A 23,209-nucleotide genomic window follows, 5' to 3' on the forward strand; every position below is an offset into this window, starting at 1 on the left:
CCGAAGTTTATTATCTCGAACTCGACACTTCAACTTCGGTATGTACTTAATTATAATCAAATTTATTTTGTTCCTGACAGTAATTCAATTAGGAGATTGGATGGTGACTCAAACAATTTGTAAACAGTTTCTTGAGGCGTCTCGTCTTCTCCCGTGAGATTAATCATGTGTCGTTCGTAAATCGAACTAGAAATTAACAACTTCGTTGTTCCACCAACGTGCACTTGGTACTGATGCCAGATAACGACTGTCTTCTATCACTGGAACACCGCACCGCATCTTACGTATAGCGCGTGACGTATGAACGCTGGCACAAGTTACAATGATAAATACTTGCGCCGCATAAAAGTTAATTTTTAGGCAGTTTGCTATCTATAAAATAAACTTAACACTTCAGCTAAACAATTTTGACCCCTACAATTAATATTAAATTTATTTTGTTCTTGACAGTAATTCAATTAGAAGATCGGATGGAGACTAAAACAATTTGTAAACAGGTGCTCGAGGCGTCTCCTCCCGTGAGATTAATCACTGTGTCGTTCGTGTAATAAACCGGGAACGAGCAACTTCGCCACTTACATTACACGGACATTTATTTCCGACGCTGCGCTGTTTCAACTTTTCCAGTTTCGTATTAGAGTTTAGAAGGCTTTAATTAATTATCGCGTATCTGTGTTGTTGAGGAGTTCTTAAAGATAGGGGAATTAAATATAAAATAGCACTTGCCTTATCGTCGTCCCCCTCACTATCACACTGTAAAAAGAAAAAAAACAAGAATTACTACGTGGAACACATACCACCAATTAACATGCATTATTAAATTAGTTATGATGCACATGGCGACTTTTTGGGACTATCACCGTATTTACACCTTTATCTATGCAGAAGAATAGGTTTTCCTATTTCCACATATTTATATGTGTTATTTAAATGAGTTATTATAGAATTATACAGTTTCAATAATTTCTTGCGGATTATTCTATTTTTTGTTAATCCCAGTGCCTACCTGAAAATTTAAATTCGAAAGTTTTGAATCAAGAAAAGAATGATATCACTTTGATGATCTATTTGGGTGATGAGCATGTTCTCCGACGGATCACGAGTTCCTCGGTTTGATTCCTGGATCGGGTCAAAAAATTGTTAAGTACACATAAGGTTTTCCACATTATTCGTCCTAGTTGTCCTTGTCTCGAAGAGTACGTTTAGCCGTTATGTATATACGGGATTTATTACCAGCATAAGATGTCACTTGGTAACCCGCTTTGGAGCTTAGGATAGGGTTGAAATTACAATGCTAATAAGGATGTTGACAAAGTGATTACGAAATGTCTCAAAAAATCGTCAGGTCCATACTTCCGAAAGGTTTATTAAAGCAAAACATGCGTGTACATTTCTAATTTAACTATCAATTCGTTACGTGTTCGTGACTCATAGATCAACACACACTAATTACTCGTCATTTGAGGCGGGATTAAGCGACGCCTACCTACCTCTGTGTGATAATCAATGTCTGCTCATTTGCATATTCCGGTACAACTCGTACTACATTATCACAGAATTAAATAACCAAACTATTATCATTGGCGTGAGAATATTAATATTTAGACTAATGATATTACAAATCAATTCAGATTTTATGTACAATGATAGATTAAATATTATTTATAGTGAATACATTTGAATATTAATGTTGTACGGAATTAGATTTAAAGATATTTATATTATTATTCACTTCAACTGATTGATGATTTATGTTTTTTTTATATTGTAATAAAATATTGCTATAATATTCCAGATTTTATGAATACATATTTAGATCAAAAAAGTACATACGTACACTGATAAGTCTGAAAAAACACTGTCTACGGACTTCCTGAACTTCCTAAAATCCTTAATTCCATTAAACTTATACGACTTCTTAGATTATGTTAACGGATAATATAACCATCACCTTACAACAATAAAAAAATATATGTTTGAACTACTCCAAAATAGTTTGCCTATTTCAATAATGATATGTTTCATTTGAATACATAATGTTTACTGAGGAAGACTTCGCAAACACATGTAAGTAGTTAATAAAAAATATACTTAGGAGCTCGCTAGAGAGCTTAGCTTCTGCAGAACTTTTTTTTTATATCACAATATTAACCCAAAATATAAAAGGCATACAATAAATTCACATGGTGAGCTTAGCCGAAATACATAATTTTATTTAGCCGAGTCCGACTAATTTACAATATTAACAAAGTGCACGCCAAAGGGAACAAGTAGGATCAGACTCAGATTACAATTTCAAATAAATACGGGGGTCATGAAGTATTCAGAGCGCAGGTAAGGATATATAGGTAAAGTACGAAACGGCACCGCCTCGACAAATCTCGTGATTTAGGTGCTATACACGCCGAATATCGAACAGGGAGTAGGTGTTGCGTGATCGGGGTAAATTTGCACACAGTAATCGAAAATTATTGCTTTCACCTTTGAACAACTATTTTAATGGCGTTCACAACTTGTTTTATTGCCTTAAAACTGCTAAGTTACAAATTTCTAGTTGCCGTTTTCACGTCTCTATATTTAGAATTTAAACCAGTTGTCTCGAGATCGTATAATTTAAGTTCTTTATCAAACTAGCATTTAAAACTACGCAAGGGTTGGATTTTTTCGTACCAAATAATAAAATAATAGGGTATAAACATGCCCATATGCAGTGCACAATATTTTAACAAGCGAAGTAATCAAGCGCGAGATGGTGAAGAAAGTTTGTACATGACAAGGAAAACAGTAGGTAAATACTCACGATATAGCCTTTTCCGGAACTACAGCGGCTACTGGCCTGTTGGGAGAACAAGAAAGCGAAGATTTGAGTGGATTGGAGTGTCTAAGGAAAACATATCGTAGCCGTAAAACTGTACACATTCATTATCCAATTTACAACAGAAAATCTAATAATATTTAGCGAAAAACCGTTTTGTAGGTTTTTAGATTTTAGCCTAGTAACATTTTCGACTGGAAATATTTAGCGAATGCAACAGAAAAACACAATTAGGAAAATAATAAAAAAATATCACAACATCGGGAGGGTAATTTTATCATGCACCCTAACTTGATTAACAATTTTGAGGGTAATGGGAGGACAGATTGCGACACGGGATAAATGATAAATTACAAACCTACGCAGGTCCACCAGAAAGTGTTTTTCGAAAGTGTACATTTAACACAGACACGGATAAAGCTTTCGAATCGTAAGACGATAAACTAGTTTTATAGAAAGATTGTTAACAGTATTTATTCATATACGTACATCGCTAAGTCGGTCGCGAGAGGAATCGGGATCCCGGGGTGCCACTGAGCTGCCCGTGAGTCTTTCTGATGCCCGTCCACTATCATCCGACGTTCCAGCGTCTTGAAGCAGCGTAATACCCTGCAGAAGAGTATCTCTATAATATAATCTAACGTTCATAAAACATTACACAAACCCGCTTTTATATGTTTCGTCAGCGTTTACAAAGAGCCCTGTCGGTGGAAAACCAAATTATTATTGTTATCAAGTGGAATTTATGAAGGGATTAGGTAACCGGAGCCCATCTAAACAGCGTAAGATATAAGAAAATCGAAACATAAGAAAATTTGATAAGACAGGGATGTGAGCCGAAATGGTTCTACCCATAACGTAACGCGCCCGGGACTTAACAATAAAAAGAGTATCCCATTTATCACATTTCGCGTCTATTTCACGGGAGGGTTCGAAAGACGAAGTCGGGGGGAAACAAATCTGCCCAACGATGAGCGCTCGACGGGACGGATAAAAGAAAATAAAACGACTAACTCTCTGTAAATGGATAACTCTCCGACCGCCCTCGCTCAGTGAACTTCCATGTTTTTATTACTTAGGATAAGTTAGTCCGCAATTTGATTTTGCTCTCCTTTTCCAGTCATGTTCTTTATGTTACAAAGGAAATTGTTAAAGAGCGTTGTCAACGAGCAGTTAATATTATTATTTTTAAATCTGGTTCAAATAGCAAGAATTGTTACAGTTTTAGCATATCCATATAATAAAAAAGCAATGTTCGGTATTTATTTTACGTAACATTTGAAACGCCAATATTGATTGGAATACAAAAAAATAACATTCAAGTTTTTACGTTTTATTAAACACAGAATCACTTACTGGCGGCCGGTTTTTGTTATAAATTATGTCGGTTTCGAGGGCAATTGTTCTCATGATTCATTTTGTGCTGCGAACTTTTAAAATGTCGCTATATTTTTGCACGGAATTCCACCCAATGAAATATTATTATGGCGCTTATTCAGACGGTGAGAGAGGGAGCTTTGTTACTGTCATCTTGAATAGATACTTGCTAAGATGATATAAAAATGTAATAATATGTTGCGCTCCCCTAAAACAAGCAATAATAAAGACGCACGCAAGTGATAACGGCCCTATTCTCTTTTTAAAGGGATTGTTCGGATGTTTTACATAGATAAATGATCAAATGGAGTCACGCATGTTAATTTAATCCGTGTTGTGTTACGAGTAAGATCTTACTAATCCGGGCTGGATCGCGTTTCGCGGTCCGCCTGGTGTTTACCGCGTAATTACTTTCGCTCATTACAGTGCTCTCCATTTATTACAAATGAAGGAACCTTTCAGTGATCTTCAGTCTAATTTTTTTTTTTTATTATTTTTTCAGACAGATATCTAATCCAACTAATATTGTATTGGCCAAAGCGTGTTTGTTCGTTTGACATTTGGCAAAAGATCGACGTAATTTTCAAAGTTCCAAGGGACGATATTGGTACTCTTTATCTAGAAAATACAACGCATTTCTGCATTTATATACCCTATGGGAAAATGCAGAAATCAAAAAAACTAGTAACAGTCTTAAATGTAACACTGTATTTGGCAGACCAATAACTAACGGAGGTCGCGGCTCAAAAGTCAATCGAATATGTAAAACACGACAAAGTTTCGTGTGAATTAAATGGCCACTTTGTTTACGATGTTCTACGACAGTAAGTTTTAGTAGAGGGTGGCACAGAATCAGTTTATAAATGGCATTCCGGTTGGTTCGGTAGCGCAAGCGGGTGGCAGGAGGCCGGGCCAGACCGACGACATGACCGCTAATTGAAACAACGACCGGCGAACATTACTTATTCATGAGAACTCCATATGGCGGCGAAACGTGACCGAAGCGATAAATCATTCAATTACATTTTTCATGAATACACTCTCCTATTGTGAAAGTTATTTCAGCTTTATTGACCTCACTAGTCTATCTTTCCTTGGCAGACTAATTTTGACAAGTTGCAAGTTATTTTCTCTTTTAGAAAACACGTCAACAACCGGCTTTATAGCTCTTCAGCGGTTCTTACTACAAACCGTTGACAAGTTAAATGATTATTTATGAAAAAAAAAACAGGGCGTTGCGGTATAAAGACAAGATCGAAACAATGCATACACGGTTGCGTGACTTGCATCCCACTTCAACCAATCACAATCTTTATAAAATTGTTGGCGCACCTTGTGTTTAGTTGGTGATTTGTCCTTAACCGCAGACGCGGATTGACGTCTTGGTTTCGCTTGAGCTTTCTAAGTATATAGCAAGTAGACACTACAATTTTTGGCCACTACTAAAGAAGAGAATAACTGATAGGAGAAATGAAAAGTTTACTCATGGCACGTGTGAAATTTAGTTAGCAAGATGTCAGTAAAGCAATCGTCAATATTCAATTGAAAGCTTAAGCTATTATGTTTAGTTAATAAAAACTCATTCACTGACATGTTAAAAAGAAGTAATGTGCAGAATATAGACGCTCAAGTAATTATAGTAATATTGAGTACGATAGTTACTTTCATTTAATTTTCTAGGTATTTCATCTAGTCGTTAGGATATTATGTTTGCCGATAAAACCAGATGTACAACGGTTTGTGTTAACATTGCGAGTTATACACATATTTCCTAATTAGAATGACCGTTTAAAAATCAAAAGTGCAAACAGGGTATAAATATCGTATGCAGTATTACGTAATTCTTAAACATGTAACTGTTAACATTGTATTTTTTTATTTGCGTCACGCTTTAGCAATAATTTCTTAAAAGCCATTTAAATGTGTTGGCCATATTTTATTGCCTCCATGTCTAACGATAATATCTGTACTAAGGCGTGTGTGTGAAATATTAAAATGTATCGTGGAACAACTTCTACTACTTCCGTTTGCTGAACAAACTAATGAATATAATTCTACAATACATGCAAGATTTCAAAACGAAGGATAACGGCATTTGATCTAGCCCCTTATAGTATAGTTTTTTTACGAATTACTGTTTATGTAAGAAAATTCATAAAAGTAGATATGATAGGTGCTTAACTAGGTAAGATAAATCAAACAGTTAACGTTAAAAAGTTAACAGGTATTATTATGGGATAATTAGTATATATCTAATATCTATATATATAAAAGAGAAAGTGTGTGGGTATGTTCCGTACAGGTTCCGAAACGGCTAGACCGATTTCAATGATGAATCTCCGGATTGACCTGGCGAGTAATCCTGTAAAGTTTGGTGACGATCGGAGCACTCCTATTTTTAAACTGTCAAACTGTCAAATACAGCTTTTATTTATGATGATATTCTATTAATGGGTGTACATGGGTGTAGATAATGATCTTCACCCGCTCGAGAAGAGAATAGAAGAGAATGAATACGGAGAGAAATAAATGATTTAATATATTATGACACTAAAATTGAAAATTTAATGATGTAAGTTTATTGTTTAAATAAAATAAAGCAAAATCTAGCCCGGCGAAGCGGGCTGGGTACGCTAGTATAATATGAAAGTTCCGTATAAAAAATAATTTTATGCTGCTATAATCGTTAAGTTATTAACACCATTCACAAGTTAGGGTTTCAATTTTCACAACCCTAAGTCCTTAGGTAGGTACTCACATCATGAAATACAGCATTTATATACTGTACGTATATAAATCCTGTAAAATACTTCACTCGCATGGAACAATTCGTAGTAAAAGTATATATTTATTTTCTCTTTAATTAAAACAGGCATGCTTTAAATTCGGCCTATGAAATGTTCACTTATAAACCGGAATAGATTTTATACACGTGACTTTGTTTCGTAGGAAAATATCGTGAATTCTAAGAGGCAGATAGATGTGGCAACAACAGATATATCCAGGTGAGATTGTGGAGTTTAATAACAAACATTTAATAATATAGTATTTTATTACACACTAAAAGAAAACCAGAATATATAAACAACCTATAAAGTAATAGAGGGAGTGATGGCGGTCTTATCCGAAGGTAGTAAACTTTTTCATGCCATAGGTAACAGGAAGGAGAACCGAAGTTTGTTGGTGGTTGGTCTACAAACAATTTAGCATATTTTGTAAATTAGAAACGCTTGCTGATATAAAATTAAAGTTGGAAAACACTGCGTCGAGTCTTTCGAGGGGGTGGAGGGTATATGGTGTAGTTACGTGTGCCGCAAAGGTGGCAAGGTGTGGTGTCGCTAAGTGGCGCGTTGCATAATTTATTTATGTCGCGGCACGTCACTCCCTTGTTGGAAGTTGTCAGCGATACCGGGTACTTATTACGCTGACACTGCTGTAGGTGATATGTGATTATTAAATTACACGTAAACCCGGCTGTGCTTTCTTGTTAATATGATGTTGCAATGTTATTTATATGCCATGATTACCCTTTAAAACATTATTTGCAATATTATATACAATTAACAGATTAATAGATAAACAGTAAAGTATACTGAGATGTTATTTATTACTTCATGTGATACTGATGTAAACATTTGTGCCCATCAATCATGGCTCAATCCCGAGGAGTTGGGTGATGACATATTAGGATATGACGGCGCGGATTAGTGGACTTCACACACCTTTGAGAACTCTTAGGGATGCAGGTCTCCTCACGATATTTTTCATCACCGTTGAAGCAAGTCATATTTGAATTGCTTAAAACCCACACAACTTAGAAAAGTTAAGGTTGCGTGTTGTGATTATGTAGGTGCGTGTTGATTATGTGTACATAAGTAGAGTGCAGATAAAAGAAGTCAAAAAAGGATTTTGGCACTCTTTTACAATCTTATTGATCTATAAAAGAAAACTACCGGATTTCCGTAAATACCCAACAAAGTTATTCAAGGCATTGCTTAATCCTGCATCACGTCACGTTGCGTCGGATCAATCAGGGCCAGGCCGCGTCGTCGGCGTGAACAGGCCGGGCGTTCGCTCGCGGCGCTACCAAATGGAGTTTGCGACAGACCGAGATTAATATTACACTGCGGAAAGCCGAACTAATGGAACTGTGATTGAATTAACATTTTCACTGCATTGTGGTCGCGGCACTCGCTAATATTGAATGTAGTAAAGTATGCCGTATATCTCCAAATATTTGTATTGTCACATGTGATTGCGAGAACATAATATTCGTATTTATCGTTATTTATAATATGCATAATTCGTATAGAAACAGACTAGGGTATGGGTTTAATACAATTGCCACGCTACCTTCATAGACTGAATCATCACTTAACAGCTTAGGATTGGGAAAAAATCTTACTTTTCTCCATAAATGGGCTACCTAACGAGAACTCAACTCGTACTGTTAGCTCCTGAGATTAAGATTATAAACTATTGAGCTTTGCATTATCGGTATCGATTAAAGTTTATTTAAAGGTAGGCAATAAACACGAAGCTTTAGATAAGACCGCATGAATTTGCATGTGTGATTGTATAAATACTCATCTCCGTTTAATAAGACCGTCAGCGAGTAAGTAAACCAACTTAAGTTGGAACTTGGATCATATTATATCGCGATTAACTATGCCTGTCTATGTTATGAAATACTAGTGGTTGCCGGCTTTATCGTTGCCGTATAAAAAACGGGCTATGTTACCCTTCGTCCTTTTAACTAACTCCATGCCAAAAATCGAGTTGATTTGTGGCTCAGTTAGGGCGTTAAGGAAGGAAAACCAACAAACAAAGTTTTGCTTTTTTTATAATATAAGAAAAGATTTTGCCTACCAGCTTCTCCCCTGCAGGTTGGGTGAAAATAATCAAGAAGAGTTTCTAATAGTACGATTTTGACCAAAATTGGAGTAGCATTGAAGTCCGACTATAAAAACAAAAGATAACGCAATGCGTTAATTAGCTTGTTATATAAATCTCCCAATGCAGAAATTTGTTTAATTTGACCGTCACCGAATACGTAAGTCTACTGTGGTTATATCACATTTCGCGGCTGTCTTGCCGGTAAGACATCTAAAATTTTAAGCGATTATCTTTTGCCCATCAGCTTCTCCCAGCCTAAGATTGCGGTCAAGCTTTACCTATCTTGGATTCTATTGCTAGTAAAGTGATTTAAATAGGAAGTATCAGTATTGAATCCTGACTTTTAAGCACTATCACCATCATCCTCAGACTATTAAAGCCAATACTGTATGAGAATTTTGATTGATGATGATGCGCGAATAAATTTCATGCAAGTACTTTTACTTATTGACAAATTATTGTTAGGGTATTCAATATTGCCCGAATAATAATAAATTAACCAGAGCTGGAAGGTGTTATAAATGCTATAGTATAATTTTATCACATGTACTACGATTTTATTATCGTTCATGACCCAAAACCACATTGTTAAATGAACACATTGTCATTAGTTATAGTTCACGAGTCGAAATTTATAGCTGTGTTTTCCTATTAATTATGAGACGCAGGTATTAACCCATATTATTCCGATAAATACTTATATTGAGGATAAGTTCATTCAATGAATACTCACAATAACTAATCAATACATCCAGCCAGACATATGTATGGTATAATATGTCTGCAAGATAATGATCTGCCTTTCTCCTTTCTGCTTCTCAAATAGGAAACTATCGATTAAAGCTAGGTAAAACGCTGCTAAGGTCGTTGTTATTTATTTTTAACAGCGACCTTGAACAAATACATGTACTATCATTATATTTAGTTACAATAAAACATATCGCTATAAAATTGAGTGATAAAAATAATGTTTCTATCCAATGCAGACGGTAACACGATACGCTCCTTACTCCAGATAAGGGAAATCGAGGGCGACGTAAGCAAACTGCAATATCAGGCGAGGGGAATAAAAACATTTCGGTTGCCGTCTGTGGCGAGTCGCCAGCGACAACACAATAAGGATGCGCCTCTGTCGAAAGCAATCAACTCGTGTTCACTTCACCGCAACCAATTTTATATAGAAGTACATTTGTGCTTTATACCTATTGATAGTATGAGGTTAAATTGTTTTTTCGAACGCGACGGAATTTCTTACAATTTGTAGGTAATAATACCTTTTAGCCTACCAACGGGCTTTGTAGCAGCGTGGTACCTTTTTATTGTGTTTGATGATTAATCTTACTTGGTTGTAAGGACAGCTTAATCAGGCGGGTTAGCGACCCTCGGAATGAGGCTCTTCCAGAAATGAGTTTTGAGTCCTAGGGCTCAAGGAAACAAGCAGATCGAAACGCGTCGAAAGTGAGGCGGAACCTCGGCTTATGCGATGGATGGAGTATGACATTAGAAACCTCGTCTTCCCCGGCGAATGTATTGATAGGGAGTATTGTTATGTAGTAATCTGAGTCAGGGTCATGAATGTGTAGGCTTCTCTTGTTGAGAGTAGCTAAAGTCGGTTAGGTAGAAACCGCAACTGGGGGTCGGGATGTCGGATGGCGGCGTGGTACCTGTTAGGCTTTATAAGTCTCTCTCTACTATGAGAGTTAAAAAGCTCGACAGTTAGGTTAAGTGTCCAGCGGACGTTTTTTGGTCAAGTATGTAAATTAATTTATATCCGTTTTCATTACTTCTGATTACGTGCAAATTTTTACGATAAAGACAGCTTGTTTTGTTTGAGCGTGAAAACGTTACAAACAAATAAACTAACATGGATTTATAGTATAAAACAGTTAGTATTACTACTTTCATGACTTGACAATTTCAACAAAATTTCATTTAAATATTTTGCAATATTCGATGCGCGATTTTAAATCGGTATAAAACAGAAGTATCAAAATTGAATCTTTTAAATTACCAACAAATAACAAATCGGCGATTTCATTTCCCGAATTGATAGTATCACACAATTATTCTAGCGGGGTATGTTTTATTTGGATCTGATTCGGTTTTTATTCGGATTTGCGAAAATAAATTCCGACTCGTTTTTACTTTTCGCCGTCATATTTTATACGCCCGATACCATATCGTTCTGGTAAAATATTTGTTTTGTGCTATAAAATATCGCGTACGTTTCGAACTAAAAAATACATTGCAACTAGATAAAATGGCATTCTAAAATTTTTACATGAAATGAGTTTAAAAATGTAGGGGAATGAAATATATTAATATTCCATTTGAGGTTATCAACTGTTAGTATATATGGAGCGTGAGTTGTGTAGCCTCATTGCGACAATTGTAATCCATTCAATTGCGCAGGTTAAGCAACACTGACTCAAGTAGGCAATTAGGTATCAACATATCATCCGTGTCTCGAAGAGCACGTTGATTCACATTATTATGAATGACATATAATAATATTAGTTATTTATTGCATTTAAATAGTGAGGTGGGTCGGAACTTTACGTGCCTCGCTCATTACTTTACATGCACTCTACATGAAAGAGTGTTGTAATTAGGTCTATCTATGTAGGTTTTTTTTTCCAAAATTTCTCTTTAGAAGTAGGCCCGGCCCATAGATAGCACTTATTACGAGAAAATTATGTACATTGGTAGTGATATGATGCCGAAAACCATATTTGTAAAATTAAACTAAAGCAACGAGGGTTCCAAACGCGGTCTCTGGTCTAAGAAGAAGCGCACAACACTTAGTCGGTCGACGTTGATGCAAAATCAAATGAGAGGCACCCTGATATAGCAATCAACAAATATCTGATTAATTATCTGTTAGGGTGTAATGTTAGGTTAACGATATTCATAACAACTTAAACGGGAGATATTTAGTTTTAAAAGCTCCAAATGATGTATGAGAATGACAATTGAGAATAAATCGAATAATAAAGGACATAATATGAAGTAGATGAAATCCTAGTCCAATTTCACATAAGTAGCGTGATTAAAAAACAGTCAAGAGAGATATTTATTTATCTCTATATCTCTTGCTCTACACACTGTAGGTAACAGCGAGTGGAGCCAATAAAATTGTATCCAGTAGTCTGCTGAAGATTTTATCAAGTCGCTAAACACGGAGGCGTAACTTAATGATCGAGTAGTGTGCACTGGGAGGCTCTATTCTATTTGAGAATAAATCGAATCTACGAAGAGCTATTAGTCGACACCGCGACGCCTTGTGGTATATGTACTTACTTTATCTACTTACTACATCTGTTGACTGTCAGCTCAGTCAGTTCAATTTATTGTTAAAAATATACTTTATGTAAATCCAACATAAATTTGTCTTGTTTGTTTTGGTATTTGCAGTCTATATTATTATTTTATTTTGGTAATTTTACATTACGCAAGGCGTTAATTCGCCTTATGCCGATTCACAAATATACCTATTTCATCCTATAAGTGCTCTCATGATTCTGTAAAATATAACAGATTAATCATTTTAAATCAATTATGCTGTACACATTTCCTTTAAATAGGTAAGTACCATCTGCAAACTACCGATAAAATTGAAACAAACTAATTAATAAAAAAATGTATCAGCCAAAAATGCAGCCGGCAGCATTTGCACACTGCACTAAGATATGTTATACGTTTTAGACACTTTACTTAACTAAAATGAGTGTTTTGAATGTCTCAAAAGATACAAGAGTATTTAGTTATTACTTATCGACTTACGCAGCCGAACTTTGACATAAGTTTGCTACGCTACGATTAGATCAAATTTATGTTTAAGTTCCTATGATTTTGCTAAAATGTGTGAAAATAAATACTTATTTTTTTTCACACGAGGACAGTCTAGTCACCACGGTCGAGAAACAAAACAAAAATATGATAGTTGTGTTCATTCTTCACATCAAGTTGGCTCAATATTTCGTTGTTTAATGCAAAATAAATTGTATCGTGAATTATGATAAAACAATACTTAATATACTTTGTAAGTGGGTAGTAGCGCGAAAAGTTATCTCCCAGAAGCACGACAATATCAGTTTTTACAGAATAGCACAGTTCTTTAATGCATCAATAACCGACTTTAAAATTCCACAAAAAATAATAAACCTAAAATTTGGCTGCTCTTTCCCGGCTCCGGAATAATTTATTCTTTTCTCGGCAGAGTAAGATTTTCCGCTTTACTCGAACAACAGCAAAAGCGGTGGGAGGCAAATTGGATGGGATTGCGACATATCTTTGGCTGGCGGCGAACCGACGAAATGTGGGGGGTAAACTGCTCACATTTCGCCGAGAGCTCCTTTGGCATAAGGAGAAACGCGAACCTATTTAGAGCTTATGTATACAAGGATACTTACAAGAGGAAAATCGCTAGAGTATTAACCAAAATTTTTGGCTTTATTCAGTTAAGACAAACTCTTTTGAATTGTAAGTAAATGTTTGTAATCAAATATAAAATACAAAAGGATACTCTTCTTCTTAGAAGTATTTGCAAAGTCATATTATATATAAACGTTGAAATTATATAAAACAATGGGGGAAAATAGGGAGACCTTATTTGTGGACTAATACACCTGCCCGAAGTGTAAATAGAATGGCATTACTCATTCTCCTTCAAATATAACAAGAATAGTTCCCGTCCTTAAGTATTAAAATCATATTATCTACATCCATGTCCCAGGCCTTTGTATGCAATGATAATAAGTCAATTTGTATAGGCACGGAGCATAATGGCAGAGCAGACGATAGGAAGGTAATATCGTCCGTCGCCATGCCGAGCACTGGCATTTTATTTTAATATCGTGTCGACTGCACGCCTGCCGCTGCCGACTATCCACATTTTGCCCCATCCTAGCCTCCTTTATCCACTGCAATATTCAAGCGCATTGAGATTCACAAGCTTCCGTCTTGCTTTTCTCGCTGCAATCAAGTATTCACACAAAAAACAGTCTTCATTTCAATATAGCCCAAGGTGCCGCAATGAAAAGAAATGCTATATAATAATAATATGACTGACTACCTCGTGTATCTAGTGGTTACCATGTTCAACTACGCATTACGAGTTCAAGATTCGATTCCCGGGTCGGGCCAAGAGACGTTAGGTATCAAGCTTTATCTGTTAAAAAATCTTAGTATATAAGTCTGGAGTTAAGAAATTGATAGTATTCATTGTCGGAGCATCGGAGAGCGCGGTAAGCCTAAATACCTAATCGTTAAAGTCCACTGTAGTAGCATGGGATTTAACAATGCTCTAAAACGCTCTTTTCTATGAGGGAAGAGGTTTTGTGCCTACAGTGGAACGTTAATAGATAATGATGACAATCATTACAATATTATAAATGCCACAGTGTACCCGGGAATTTGTTACTTATGCATGGTGTAATCGTCATTCCGATCTTGAAGAAAATTCGCAGTTTCCTCCCGGAGAAGGTTAACAATGGCAAGAGTCGAACAATACCAATTACTGACCATAACACACGCAGATTACGTAGCGGTTAACTTCCATTTTCAATACAGCCAAAGGAATGTCAATAAAAATAAATGCCGTATAATAGAGCATACTATGAGTACCTCAAACGTATTTAATGCACATTTCACCCTTATTGGTTCAGCACCTTGTTACCGGCAGGAGATGATATGAGAAGCGATGACAAGTCGATTCGCTGTTTATGTACGTTTTATGCATTTGCCGTGAAAGCAAAGGCCGGAAGAAGCATGCCGATGGCGTACCGATTTAGATCGGTTGCATTTAGCTGTGTGAGATCACCCAATACATTAATCTCATACGTTCACATACAACAAAAGATAAAAACAATGATTTACGTGGGTTATGCTCTTGATTCGGACAATTGAATCACACCTACACGCATTAAGTGCTTTGTCGACAAAGGAAGTGGGTAAACTATTTGAACAGGTCCATTAACAAAATGTAAACCTGCTCGAGTTCTTTAGAAATATGTACCTAAGCGGTATAAATGTATTAATTTGTTTGTTCTGGTTACCGATTTGCGAGGGACCAGGGATTTAGGAATTTAACTGGATTGGAGTTGACCCATCTATATTTACTGTTATAATCTGAAGAGTTAGTTTATTAAAACGCACGAATCACAGGGAGGTCCATTCTAATTCGTAAAAATTGTTTTGGTTCGATGGCCCGTTTATTGAGGCACCTTATATATAACTTCACGCAAAATAAAATTCCGGTTTCCATAAAATCGGAGAGATGCTGAGATGCTTTGTAAATAACCAATCGGAAATCGTTATTTCCTCATCTCTTCTCCGCTTGAATGGTCCGCTTAAGTGAAAAAGGGATGTGAAGATATATCTTGTTTTTCTATGGGTAAGCTCATCGGAGACGTGAGCGGTATTCAGCTAGCAGGCAAGCGGCGTTCAGTTGAGATGACCCTTTACGGTATAGTGTTGTCTTATCTCTACTCGGAGGCAGGTTTGGACTGATTGATTGAGACGCAAAAAAATATGCTACTAGGATCTAGCTGATACCCTAATGATAGACACAACGCGTGACTGTGAACATCCGTTTTACTCAACTGCGTGTCGTGTTTTATATTCCCGAAATGACACATTAGTACAACAATTTCCTGACTGACCATAACGATTCTCCGACCCATGAAACTCAAGTGCGATTCCAAATTCCAATATAAATATTCTTAACTAGAATAACATAATTCTGAGTTTAAGTTAATTATTAGAGACATTATCGGAGCAGGCGCTTAATGTAAGCACTAACCACTAATAATAATTAGGATCTACCAAGCTTGACAGGAATCTTGATTTACGATTTAATAATCCTAACAATAAAAGTTTGTTCGCTGTGAAACAGTAAACTTGTCAGTGAATATTTATACTGTTGAAAATTAGCATGTCGTCTTGTAAGAAAAGTACGGGATGTAGCAGATTTAAATGTGATTAAATCATCAATCTAATTATCTCAGAGGTTGTCTTGCTTTAATATACAAGCTTTTTTTTTGTAAGATGATGTGTCGTGGAGTTTTAATCACAGGAGCATCCTAATACACTCTGCATAACATTAAGCTATGGCATGCAAACTTGCGATCTACACTACTGAAGTACCTATTGAGATTTAACTCGAGTTTCTAGTTTAAGATCTTGTAGCACTCTTTAAGCTAGCCCCTTACATTTTGCGTTGCCTTGGCGCGCATATTTCAGGCCAAGTAAACTAGTTTAAAATTAAAATTTTCCCACATACTTACAATTATAGGTAGAATGGAAAAGATTTTTGTATATAGGTAAATAGAGTAGGATTTTAAAAATCCAATGAGTTGCCTTAATATTTCAGAGGTTTTTTTATATGGTTATATTTACTGTCGCGTTTTTAGTTTCAAAAACATTCTTATACACTTGCATAACAATAAGCAATGACATGCAAACTTACGCGATTCTATGTATGCTTTGAGATCTTACCAGGTTCTAGTTTTTTTTTAATCTTTACTCTTAGCAAAAGATATGACTATCGAAACACTCTAAAGTCAGTGTAAAATAGACCTTACGTGACCCGGTATTTCAGTTTAAAGATGTGCACACTTTACAACCAGTGCTCAATGCAGAACGATATTAAAATAAAATTTAGGACTCGTAGCACCTACATAATTTGCTGCTTTAAAACATAACGTGATAGTATTTTTTCGGACTGTGTTTTACTAGTAGCCTGCGTGACAGGAGTGAGAGCCTACAGCTCAAAGAGCACCTCATTTATGAGGATGAACCTCAGCTTAGACAATTGGAATGATCCTCACTTCATTTCGGAAGACGATTAGTCTGTACATATCAGACTCCGAGGAGTGAGTGTAACCATTATGGGAGTGTTAATCTCTGTTTTGAGGGGTTTCTTAAAGATAGAGCAGCACTGACGTATTGATAAAAATATCGTGATGTTATATTATCGCTTGTTATTAAAGTTGCTCTTTTTAAAATGATGCGCAGTGATGTTATATTTTAGCTATTAAAGATAAATCACCATTCCAGATTTAGCTTTACTAGAATCTACAAATGTAGTAAGTACTGGTCATATCATTATGTTCGTGTAAGTACAAGTGTTTGCAGCGCATTATACAAAGAGCCTCTTAGGTAGGTACAGCAAGTCCATTTAGTTTAACGGTATAGTGTTTCGATACTCGAAAACGAGCCCACCTGCATTGCGAGTGTGTAAATCTAACACACATAGAAGACAACACGTTCCTTCCGCCTTACGATGCCTAGGCGCTGACCATCAGTTCTAGTTCAGGCCAAGCAAACCAGTTGATTTCAAAACAAAATATTACTCACATGTGAATTGACGTTGCTGGTGGTGTGGTTGCGGGTTGCGTCGCCTGCAAGCGCAGCCAACGGTAACCGGGGCTTGGTGGACAGCGCGATGGTGCGGGGTGAGGAAACGCATTTTACGGCAGCCTGCGAAGAACACAAGAAGGTTTACAACAGTACAATCAAAGCCAGAAACTTAATGTTGACTGAATGAATTCGAAATTGCTCAGAACACCATGAACTGTCTCATTGGTCTAGTTGATTAGCATGTTCGACCTCAGATTACGAGGTTTGAATTATTACTCGGGATGATTGTTTAAATATGGGAAATAAGAAATAGTTCAATCCCGTCCCTCGGAGAGCATTTAAACCTTTGGTCCCGATTATTATTACTAGCAAGTGAAAATATTCACTTATTTTATTAGCATTGTTTGCCTTACAAAAACCATCTTCTTGAATGGAATTAGTAAAAACGTAGATAAATAAAATGTTCTACGTCAGGGCGAGAAAATCTAAGTGTTATTAAATATAATTAACGTTGTGATGAAAGGCAAGTAGCTTCTCACATTATCATTAACATAATCATTTAAATAATGGCTAGGTACCCGCATTTAATTAATACAATAGATAAAAACTGACGTCTTTAATAGAACGAGTAAAACATTGTTATATAAAATGGTCCAATTAAACAAAGAAAAATCTATTAAGTGTATTTCAGAGGTTTTTTTTTTAATATGGTTATATTTACTGTCGCGTTTTTAGTTACAAAAACATGCTTATACACTTGCATAACAATAAGCCATGACATGCAAACTTACGCGAATCTATATATCCTTTGAGATCTTAACAGTTTCTAGTTTCCTTAAAATCTTTACCCTTAGCAAAAGATACAATAGATAAAAACCGACGTCTTTAATGAAACGAGTAAAAACATTGTTATATAAAATGGTCCAATTAAACCAAGAAAAGTCTATTCGGTGTAATCAAATGCTATAAGCGTATGATGATGAAAGGCGGTCATGTTATCGTTTCATAACTAGAACTATATACCTGTCTCTTGTCCTGTACAAATAACACGCGAATCGGCTTCGAATCAAAGAAAACGATGTACATACGCTGAGAAAAATGTATCTTGTTTCGCAGATACGATATGCCTAAATGATAACAATGAAAAAGTAGTATTAGGGAAATTATGCAATAAAACTAGTATCTTCTACGTAACTTAGGCAAATAAATAAATAAATATATATTACGACAATACACACATCGCCATCTAGCCCAAAAGTAAGCGTAGCTTGTGTTATGGGTACTAAGATGACTGTTGAATATTTTTATAAATAAAATACATAAATACTTAGAATATACATATAAACACCCAGACACTGAAAAACATTCATGCTCATCACACGAACATTTTCCAGTTGTGGGAATCGAACCCACGGCCTTGGACTCAGAAAGCAGGATCGCTGCAAACTGCGCCAATCGGCCGTCAAAATCGTCTGTATATCGTTCATATTTATTTTTAACCAGGGTTGGTTTATTAGGTTATAACTAAAACTGTAACAGGAACCAGTTAATAATCTGTTTTATTTTTCTCAATATCGGAATAGCTAAGCCCCAGAGAAAGCAAAAGCTAGTGTAAAAAGTGAAGTAAAAAGGTAATATCCCGCTACCGGGCAAAGTCCTTTGGAAAATAAAAATAAAAACTTGTTTCCGCTTTTCAAACCCAAGGGATTTTAGATTTCAAACAATAACTTTTCTCTCTAGAAACATAAAATTTTCCATCGTTGTTTTACGTACGACGCGACGAAAAGAAATATGCGGCTGAGGTTTTGTTTATTTCTTTAGCTTTTTTCTATACTTCTATACTAATATTATAAAGAGGAAAGAATCTTTTGATTGCATGTTTAGACTAAATAGGCTCCAAAAGTGCTCGACCAATTTTAACCATTTCTTCGCCAAAAGAAAGCTAAACTATCACGAAGTAACAAAAGGAGATTCATTTTGCTGATTGCTTACTGGACGTGTGCTTAGAAAATTATTGTGGATACATACATATTTTGTACTTAAAGATTAAAGTAGGTACTCAAGTCACAGTACCTAGTAGTAGTACCCAGTAATAGAAAGACACGTCAAGTCGTAGTAACAGCTTTTGTTCTAAAATTTTATTAGATCGCCGGTAGAAACAAGTGTGTTACATTAGTTTTATCATAAAGGGTATAAATAATGTTTGACTCATTCCTATCCGAAATGTATTGTTGTAGTTATCATGAGTTTTAAAAATTTAAGGACTACGCAAAACAGTTATCTTCGGAGATACACTTAATTGAAAAAGTCCTTTTTTAAACTACACCAGCAATAAGTTTTACGAGAATACAACTAAAATAATGCTCTAAAAACAAAACCAAACGTGGATAAAGTTTCGAAATTATATAAAGGTAAAGCGAGCAAACGAGCGGAGATGGGTCACCGGATGTTAAAATTTAAAATATGATAATTTGCATGTGCCTGGAAAAAAAATCTGGTATAAAGGACGGTTAGATAACAGTGAAGGTGTTATAAGTTAAACTAGCTGCTGCCAGTTTATGAATAGCTGAGAAATACCAGCCCTCCTAGCAGTGGGGATGAAATTTGTTTCTACGACGTATGATATGATTATCAATCTAAAATAAGAAAATATTATATTTTATTAAACTCAGCAACTTATAATTATAGAAAGGTGGTAATCATCCGCCTATATCTTTAATCTCAGTATTGCTGGAGCGAAGGAAGAGAGGAAGACAACATTTATGGATATAGGTGACCATAAAGCTCCGCATTAATTTCTTTAAAATTTAAAGAACATGAAGTTCTCTTTTTTGAAATTGGTTAAAACACCTTTAGGTTGACACATTAAGGAATTTTAGTATGTAATAAAACCGTGAAAATTTACTACAGAGAAATTGAATAATGACAAACGGATGTTACGTAAATATTCATAGAATAATTAGTCTTACAGAAAGCTTAAATTGTTTAGAACATCTAGTCGTAAGACACAACTACTTAACAAAGTAATTAACTTGCATCAGTAGGGTTTTTGATTTTTTTTATAAAACATTTCTACCTCTTTCACTCTGTACGTATCATACATATCATATAAAAATACAAAGAATAAAAAATATTGATAACAACATATTTTGTGTCTTCATATCTTAATCATGCGACCTAATAAACTTTTAACGTAATGATTTTTATACTATGTTTAAAATGAAATAGAACCTGAGATGAATAAAGCTGAAGTTTATTTTTTTTATTATCTTCGATCGCGCTTATCTATGGAATTACCGGAGTCTGATGTTAAAAATACTTTTTATAAAATAATAAAAAATTTAAATGAAGATTTTCAAATGTTATAAAGTACCTTTTCACCAAATAAGTAGACAATTTAGGTCGTGTGACGACAACCAATGGAACTGCTTTAATTTCATATTTTAGTTGCTTATCGCTTTCTATCTAAGGCTATTCTATAGCACAGTGTTTAGTCAACACAAGTGATTAGACAACTTAAATATTCGTAACGTGGTAAACTGAACACGGAGTCTCAGCGTGCGAAACCAAGTTACAGTAGCCATTGTCATTATGCTCCTAGCTCATAAACGTAAATTACATCTCAATGTTGCGGTCGTAAGCGTGAATAAATAACTTTAAATTATAATAAGTTGTTTACGAACGAATTATTAGTCAATTTAATTATATTGGTCTCACTAAAACTAGCACGACTGTTTGTCTATGTACTTATAAATTATCAGATCTAGATAGTGGTTTTTCGAAGCTTTTTTTATCTTGTTTTGTTAGTATGTCTTCCGGATTTTTGCTGGCATCCGATTGAATTTAAATAAGGCATATGTACGTTAAATTTGGCTTACGTTACATCAGTAATAATGCAATTACGGTGTCATGTTAACGTGAACCCAGCCATTATAGTGAAAATATCGTAAAAACATTATTTTAAATACCTTTATAATTTTATACAATCAACAATGTGATGATCGCAATGTAAAATAATCAAATCTTATACTGTTATATAGCTATATATTATATATATATAGCTGAAGAGCTTGTTTGTTTACTTGAACGCGATGATCTCAGGAACTACTGGTCCGATTTGAAAAATTCTATCAGTGTTGGTTAGCCCATCCAACACTGATATAATTTTTCGACGAAGGCTATAGGGTATATAATCATGCTAATAGGAAAATAGCACCAAATAAGAATATTTCAAAATAGGGGTTTCTTTAAACGTAAACGGTTAGAGCTTCGTTGAAATCATGAATGACAAAATTGTTCCCCATTTAAAAGTTCCAAAAATTAATTTATATATAAATAAAGGTTTCTCTCTAATTTATATATAAATAAAGGTTTATCTCTTTAAAGGTTGACTTATAAGCGGGCAAAGTTTCGAGGGGCTCTTATTGTATTTTTGTTAAGTGGCAGCCCTATGTAAACGCGGCAAATATAGTTTTCACTAAAGTCACAGCGGTCATTGTAGTCATATAACTCGTAACTCGTAAACATAAATGCTAACAGCGCTGCGGTTTCAAAATTAATAAAAAAGTTGTAAACCTGTTAAGTCTTTAATTCATTTAGGAAGTAATTAATGCAAATTTCTTTGTTAGACTTCTCACTTCAAAATCTTGTGAAGCCAATCCTATCTGTTTAATAAATCTGTAAATTTGTAACAAGGCGCTATTTCAGGAACCACCAGCCTAAATAAAATTTGGAATAGGATGTTTTTGAGGATGGATGCCATCAAAATACGACTGATATATACCGCGGATTAATAGCAAATTGTGTGTACTCTACTAATCTCAAGACGAACAGTTCTAGTATTATTGGAAGATGCAACAGCTATAGATTAACGTTCCATGGCTGGGAACAGTCCTATCGCATAGGAGGGTTGGTTTAAGAACATAGACACCACCATGTTTGACGGCCGACTGGCACAGTGGGCAGCGACCCTGCTTTCTGATTCCAAGGCCGTGATTTCGATTCCCACAACTGGAAAATGTTTGTGTGATGAGCATAAGTGTTTTTCAGTGTCTGGGTGTTTATATGTATTTTCTAAGTATTTATGTATATATAATTCATAAAAATATTCATCAGTCATCTTAGTACCCATAACACAAGCTACGCTTACTTTGGGGCTAGATGTCGATGTGTGTATTGTCGTAGTATATTTATTTATTTATTATTTATTTATGTTTCTACACCTATTCGTCCACAATCCACATTCTTTCCATATTTAATAGTTCCAATAGAATAATACATTTAAATTCATTTAAATCTATATAAATAATCTATCTATCCAAATATCGTGATGAATGTTGATCGTGTAGCCATTTACCCTAAACTTGAATAAATAAGCATTTCGTATAATGAGTTAAATTTAGCACGAGATATTACAACTATCCGTTAACTAATAATATAATCTAAGAGGCATTTGAACGTGATCCACTTTGTTTTATCCGTTCATTCATCATTATATTTGACAGACTGCTTAACACTTAGCTGTATGTCGCGATCCAATAAGCGTGATAACATTGATCACGTAGAATTATTGTGAAAAGAAAAGCAGTTTAGTAACGAAATCTATTTTAGTAAGAGACATTGAAATTAATCCGTAGCTTAACGTAATCAAAGCGCATATTTAAATCGCGAACCGTCAGCCGCATTGTTTGATAAATTGATCCTTCAATACAATTCAAGTAAGCTCTCAGTAGGTATTATTATGTATCACGAACAAATATT

The 23,209-nt window shown here is 35.2% G+C and overlaps 1 protein-coding gene across 6 annotated transcripts in view; it reads right to left on the bottom strand.

Moving 5' to 3' along the window:
• Positions 1 to 23,209, bottom strand: part of LOC120628766 (autism susceptibility gene 2 protein homolog) — a 90,744-nt gene that overhangs the window by 50,773 nt on the left and 16,762 nt on the right. For 4 of the 6 annotated variants that reach the window (XM_039897379.1, XM_039897380.1, XM_039897382.1 and 1 more), the window contains exons 2-5: positions 17,447 to 17,569; positions 3,305 to 3,424; positions 2,801 to 2,836; positions 727 to 753 (exon numbers count right to left, since the gene is read on the bottom strand). In XM_039897379.1, the coding sequence (XP_039753313.1) occupies positions 727 to 753; positions 2,801 to 2,836; positions 3,305 to 3,424; positions 17,447 to 17,569 (306 nt within the window). The remainder of the gene's footprint in view (positions 1 to 726; positions 754 to 2,800; positions 2,837 to 3,304; positions 3,425 to 17,446; positions 17,570 to 23,209) is intronic. The other 2 variants (XM_039897381.1, XM_039897383.1) reach the window with 2 other exon arrangements.

This window comes from Pararge aegeria, chromosome 13 (assembly GCF_905163445.1).
Source record: "Pararge aegeria chromosome 13, ilParAegt1.1, whole genome shotgun sequence".
NCBI lineage: Eukaryota > Metazoa > Arthropoda > Insecta > Lepidoptera > Nymphalidae > Pararge > Pararge aegeria.